The following is a 7,238-nucleotide window of genomic DNA, read 5'->3' on the forward strand; positions in this document are numbered from 1 at the left end:
AAATATATAATTTTTTTTATACAATCAAATGATAAATTTTTATATTACATGTATTATTTACAGATTTTACAAACGAAATTTATTTTAAAAATATTCGTCCTCTATAAAAAAAAAAAAAAAAAAAAAAAAGTACAATCACAAACATTTTTTATTGCAGTTATCAGAGGAAAAAAAAATCAAGCGCGGAATATACAAAAAACTTAATTCCATTGGTGGCAATAAAAACTTGGCAGGAGGGACCACCTAAAATTTTTTTATATTCCTTAAAAAAAAAAAAAAAAAAAAAAGGTAATTACATGGACGGTTCGTCCGATGATAAATGTTTAGGCACGTTCGCTTGGCGCCTGCTTGTGCGCCAAGTACAAAAAGCCAATGGACGAGAGAGCAGAGACAAGGAATATCACATCGAACCATCGGTGATAAAAGTTGAATTGCAAATCACCTAGCACTTGGGTTATTATTATCCTGTACTCTGCTGGCATGTTCATTCGCATCAGTAATACGGACGAGACAAAGTACATTCCCTGAAAAAGATTTTTGGCCTCATTATGGCTCTCAACTCGAGGTACTGATTTTTTAAATCTTTAAATACCGTTTAAAATAGAACCAGATAATCAATGATGTTAAGATAACAAATTAAACAAATTCACATAAAATTAATTTAGTAGATCAAGATTATTCTTATGAATCGATTGTAAATAATACAAGATATCTTACCATTATTTGGGCGAGAATCAACACGATAATGTTTGATGATTTGCTGCTTGATATCGCATAGAAAAACTGAAATTATTTAATAAGAAACGTTTGGATTACACCTTATCATAAGTACAAGAGAAAATGAAATAAGAAAAATTGCTACTTTTGTTAATGTCAACAGTAACCCTCGAATTGACGTAACGACGATACAGCCGACGAGATAAAACGATATGTGCTGAGACCAAAACGTCACATCAATATTAATACCGATCCAGTGCACGGCTATCTCCATACCCTTGGTAACAGGATCTTTCTTACCAACTCTATCAAAAACTATATTTATCGTTGACTAAAAAGTAATTTTATCAGTGAGTGTTTATCTTGTACAATCGAGTGCTCTTGGTATAATAAAAGAAGGACTTACAATAAAAATTTTCCACATGCAATAAATAGAAAAGAAGTACCCTAAGAAATTAAAGTACTTTCCCTTCCACGTAGCAGCCCATTCTAAACGTTCTCTAGCATTTTGAATATCGTGGGTTTCTAAAAATAATTGCCTAGACAGTTCTTCCAAAGCTTTTACTTCCTGCTGAAGTTGCTTCACATCTAAAATAAACAGATGTAAACGAAATTTGTTTATTGTGGAGAAAATTTTCATTCTTAAATCATACTTTCTTGGTTTCCTTTCATGGCGTTCAAGGGAGTCAGCATACCCCACAATCTTGATCTCGATTCAATTGTTACATTGTTGATTTCTCCTTTTTTTGCTAGTGCAATACGTTTTTTCTTAGCAACAATCATATCCATGGTCTGGAGGAGTCTCCTCTCTGTTGCTTGAACATCGGCATAAGACACTGGTCTCATGAAATAGGCCATGGAGGAGTATGGATAGTTTACAGCACCAAAGCCAGACAAAAGAGCCATCACTGTAACTCCTATAACACCTATTCTACTGACTCCTTGCTCTATCGATAGTAAGCCCTTCTTTGGACTTAAAATAGGAAATGGATCGCCCAATTTCCAGAAAAAGTATAAATAAACGAAGTAGATCATTATTGTTAAAGGCCTTTTAAGGTTCAGTCTTACTGCAAGGGGAAACAAAAAATTGTTAATGACATAAAATTACTGAAAAACATAACATGATTAACAGCAATCCAATAATACTTACTCAGTCTAATATTGCTTATGATAAAATACGCAATATAAAATGGTATTAAAACTATTACCATAAACAACAGAGAATAGAGACCAACATTCCAATGGAAATACCTGGAGCTAATATTTGGAAACGATTAAAATTTTTTCCAACATGAACAAGATTAACTAACAATAAAAAACATTTGAATATTGCAACTTACCTGGACTCTAGTACTCCGAGAATTTCAAAAATAATTAATTCAAACATTGTACAGGACAATGAGAATGTAGTAGAAAAAATCAGCTGAACGAGACTGTGATGGACCTCGTAGTCTCGAAACAGCTGTTTCACAAAAAATACCCATCCTCCTAAGAAGAAAAATATCTAAAAAAATTTTTTCAACTTATTACAAACAAAAAACGTTGGCGAAAAATTCAGATTTTAAACTACTGATGCAATAAGAAGGTAGTATTTCTGCATTTTGTTCACAATAAAAACGGATGACATTTCGAAAAACAAATAAATATTGTCGAGGGCATTCAACTTATCATAGTTAAAAAAAATAAAAGGTTCTGTCAAAAGTGTAAACAAAATAACGTATCGGCTAGCAGACAGAAACGATAAACCGTTATCTCCGTGCTTTAAGGTTAAAACTCGAAAGAAGCACGCAAATTCAAGTGTCAAACCTGGGTAATGAGAATGATAAACGTATCCTCCAAGAAACCCATCTTCAGGCTCTGATTGTTTGGATTCACGTTGAAGTATCACCCATTATTTGAATGTTTTGGCCCCAACTCTGTTGTTGGTCGGCACGTCGTCGTCGACAGTTTTTTTACACTCCTTATGACAACAATAAAAAAATCGAAAGATTGAACACTCAGTCGATAGTCGATTGTTGGCGCTATCGAGTACAGACGCATCGACGTAAGCCGCATTTTGACAGTTGCGCATATTTTATATCTAAACCCGTCGTTTCGTCGTTTGTAAGAAAATATTTCTGCATAAATAGTTTAACTGTTTGAAGAAATTTCTACTTAGTATAGGTACCCAACTTTACAGGGAAACATAAATTTGTACTGTTAATAATACCCTATATATTTTTCTTTCATTATGGCATATTTGCAACTCTTGCCTTCAACAGGTGTTTATTTTATACATCTTTGGGGACAGACAACTTATTACAAACCTACTGAAATAATATCACTAATTTAGTTTAACTATCAACACAGTTATTTACTTAAAGTAGTTTTTAATTTTATATCAAGTATTGACATGCTGGCATTCTTTGCAACATACTTTCACATTTTGAGTATACAAATATTTTAATGCAATCTTGTTCGCACAAACCAAAAAAACCAATCTACAACAGTTAGTAGGAAGTACACAAGACAGCCTTATCTGTTTAATCCTAATCAGTATATGTTTCAACATAATATCACCAACATTACATTGTCAACTCATTCTTAAAATGTCTTGACAACAAATTCTATTTGCTCTTTGAAAAAAGAACTAATTCTAAACGTATTCAGGACAATACCACTGGAAAATTCATAATTAACTTGACTCACTCTAGCTAAATATCAATAAAAATAAGTCATTGTGTTAAACTTATACCAATTCAACTGATATTCAATAAACAATATACCTATTTACAAAAGGGTAAGGCCAATAAGGGATGAGTGGATATGTAAGAAAACAGCCTATCAGCTAGCTTTCTTCTCCTCACAATACAGTTCCATCTCCGAATCTTATTTACAAATATTTAAATAAATAATGCAAAAATGCATGCAAACAATCAAAACAGAAAAGACTTACCGGTCGTCGTATTATCTTCAAAATCAGGGGTGAGGTCCATGCAATACAATGAAAATGGCTCCATGATGATCAACGATCAACTGTCTGAAACTCTGCAGGAATGTACGCAATCTACAGATATATATATATATATATGTTCCTGTAGATGATTAGCATCGTTGCATCAATCAAGAATCTGCGTATTGAGCAACTAATGGAGAATACTTTGATGTTGCTCTGCTTCTGATAGCTAAGAGGTAAGAGCTAGCCACCTGAAGCCGACAAGCCGTGCGTATGTACATACATATAATATGGATACCGTCAAACGGCATACAAGCACTTAAACGCGCACAAACATTCTAACTAACATACTTTTTTCAAAACTTTTTTAATGCACATTGCTAATCAAATTTTAATTCACACTACACAATATTCACTATACCAGCACGAGCACTGCACGTCACTATACACCTATGAAGGAAATTTAAGGTTATAAATGAAATATTTATGTTTATAAGTATACTTGTGCACTTGTGTTTACAGTGTGAACTTTACACATTTGTTGGATGAACCGCTTAGTTCGGGGTTCGAGCGGAAACTAACGACTCTGCTACGTTGGTCACCTGATCCGTTAACCGACTGAAGAAAAAACATTTCGAATCATACTTAAATGATAACGCAAAAAAAGTGTAAACAACAAAGTTAACCAACGCCCAGACTACCTTCATATCTCAAATTCACTGTATCCGAATTCGACAAGCGTATAATCAGTACACCTATATACAAAGTATCCAAAAACCAATGAACTTTGATTATCTCTGATGACAGTGATACTTACTTAACAATGAGAAAGAATTTTCAAATTCATGATGAAATACTTCTTATTCCCGAAAGAGGTGCTTGCGTCAGGAACCTAGAATCATATACATTATAGATCGCGCGGTGGCTCAGTCGGCTAGGTCGTGGATTGGCACGTGGGAGACGGTGGTTCGATTCCCGGCCAGTGTGACTTTTTCGGGCAAGTACCTCTGTGATTTTTCACATGTGCTTTTTCACCACGCAATGCTCCTCCAGGAGGGTTTAGGCGAGACCTCCTCGCAGCAAAACTGCCTAATTTCCCCCTACCCTCCTCCCATCCCTCTTCCCTTCCTTCTTCAAAGTGCTAAGTGCCCTAATATATATATATATATATATTGACTTATACGTATATGTATCGACACGCTGATGACGACGACAACTTTCGCGGAAAAGTTATTTTCAGGTAGTATTAAAATTTTTAACAATGATTTCAATAGCGCTTTTTCGTACAATCATGAATGTGTAAAAATGCATTGAATAAAGTGGGTGTAGTAAATAGTACGTACAATGTACCACAAATGATTGTAGGAAAATGGCATGACAAATACAAATTATCCCTTTTTTTAAATGCTTAAGTACTAGGTGATATTGTTAAGTAAAATATACTTTAATTACGCATAAGTCCGAGTACTTACTGATGTTTTGTGAAACGTCATAAAAAAAAAGTCCTCCAAGATTGCCTTGACGAGAAACTTTAAAATATGAAAATAAAATACGTAAATAGGGTAAGACACACACATCAAAAGTCTGAAAAAGCCATACATTTCTTGTGATGTAAGAATAATTTCGTTAGATACTATGTGTTATGAAACTAATTAACTGAAAAAAATAACAATTCCTTGTCACTTTGTTAAAGGGACAAATGCAGCGGAAGTCATTTTTTCTTTTGAAGCTCGATAATTATATTTGAACCATCCAAAACGGTCCCCTACACAAATTTATGCTCCATTGGATGATCATTGCTTTAACCAAAACACTTTTTTTCATTCAAGCAATGTTTCATATTCGGACGATTATACGCTTCTTTAAAAACCGTCAATTCAATACGAGTAATCGGTAAAAATCGGCAACACTTTGAAACAGAGCAAAAAAAAAACAAGGGGGTCTTTCGCGCCAGCCGATCATTATAAAATTCCAAGCACCACGAGACCCCGCAACGTTAATTGTTCCCCTCCCACTCGCGCACCTCGACAGCATAGGGAAGACAAATATTTATACATGTACATTTAAGCGCGTAGGTACTTAATTAGTTTTTCCCAAGCGTACACGCACCGCGGCAAAAGTGCGCAGTGTACACGAAGGAAGAGAGAGAGAAAAAAAATAATAATATCTCCCTCTGCAATAAATATTCATCGTCATCATCTTATACTCGTAGAGCTCGCATAATACACTTATAAAATCCCGAGCGAGCGCGCGTTGCGTGTAATCCAAAGCGGATTCTTTTTACCGCCCCAATGTGTACGTATATAGGTGTATATATTTTATACCTACAGAGAGGATCGTCCTCGCACGCTCGTGTATAATTACACTCTTGTTACATGTATATATATATATACACACACATGTACGTTGTACGTTATCGTATCACGTGGTGTGGCAAAACAGAGTCAAGTGTATTTTATACGAATGCATATATATACAACATACCTGAGCAATGCGGGTAACGCAGGCTTATTTTCTCACGAGACCGAGACGTTTCATTGTCGTGTGTGTATAGGTGTTAATATGATATTGCGCGCGTTTGCTGAATCTCGTATACATACGAGCTTATGGTTTCCTGCGCGCGGAGTACCTGCGAATTTCTTGGCCGATTTTTCGCCGATTTTATCGAGACGTAATGAAATGTAAAAAGTATCCGATTGTGTCCATCCAACAAAACTCAACTGTGTGTGCATTTGTTTTGGAGCTGTACGTTACACCGACGCAAAACGTGATCGGTAAAATATATACATTGTATACATATATGTAAACGTCGAGTCGCTGTACCGGTGTACAATATAATACGACGCGATAGCGATCGTCTTTGATCTTTCGGATCTTTATCAAATTGTACTATACATAAATATACTCATTTCAATTACGATCAATTATTTTATCTTTTTTTTTTGTTTTTTTTTTATCTTTATGGAAAGTATAATTTGTCGGTCGATTTTGTTTTACATGAATAAAGAAAGGGAAAGAAGAAAAACAGAGCAAGTGAGTGCCTATATATTATACACTTGTATGAAATATGAAAACGACGCGACGCGTGCACATAAATACCGCTCGATAGATTTGTACACCTAAACATCATCCCCCTCGCTCCGTGATTTTGGAGCCAGGTATGTATATATACCCTGCAATAACTGCATGGATGCGTTTGGAGGATCGAGATCGGCTTTTTACAAACCTATATATAATATGTTGTATCCCCTCCTCTCAAAGCTGTATATATATATATATATGTGTGTGTATCATGTCACACGTGTATATATACACTATAAACATATACAGGTGTACATGGAGATAATGCGTACATGTGACCCCCTCTCTCTTCGCATACCTGGGCTCCGCTACTGCATATTGCCGCCCCCTCTCTATCTCTCGGAAGCACCTGTTGCACACACTACACACCTCTATACGTACCTACTACCATAAACGCAACTACAAAAGAACACGCGTCACATATACATATATACCACTACCATTCATGTATATTATATATGTGTATACGTATACGTACATACCTGCGCCAATATACCTATACCCA

General features: G+C 35.2%; 1 protein-coding gene across 1 annotated transcript; it reads right to left on the reverse strand.

Annotated features, from left to right (window-relative positions):
• Window positions 1-165: 165 nt before the first annotated feature.
• On the reverse strand, window positions 166-3,743 carry GPHR (golgi pH regulator). Its single transcript, XM_014350608.3, has 9 exons — window positions 3,653-3,743; window positions 2,524-2,677; window positions 2,058-2,221; window positions 1,868-1,974; window positions 1,371-1,784; window positions 1,124-1,305; window positions 863-1,048; window positions 718-783; window positions 166-524 (listed from the first exon to the last, which is right to left on the reverse strand). The coding sequence occupies exons 2-9, from the start codon at window positions 2,563-2,565 to the stop codon at window positions 324-326; spliced, it is 1,362 nt and encodes a 453-aa protein (XP_014206094.2). The 5' UTR covers window positions 2,566-2,677; window positions 3,653-3,743; the 3' UTR covers window positions 166-323.
• Between the last annotated feature and the right edge of the window lie 3,495 nt (window positions 3,744-7,238).

Source organism: Copidosoma floridanum, unplaced genomic scaffold, assembly GCF_036245765.1.
Source record: "Copidosoma floridanum isolate Cflo_tuat_1 unplaced genomic scaffold, Cflo_Japanese_pri ptg000025l, whole genome shotgun sequence".
In the NCBI taxonomy this organism is placed as follows: domain Eukaryota; kingdom Metazoa; phylum Arthropoda; class Insecta; order Hymenoptera; family Encyrtidae; genus Copidosoma; species Copidosoma floridanum.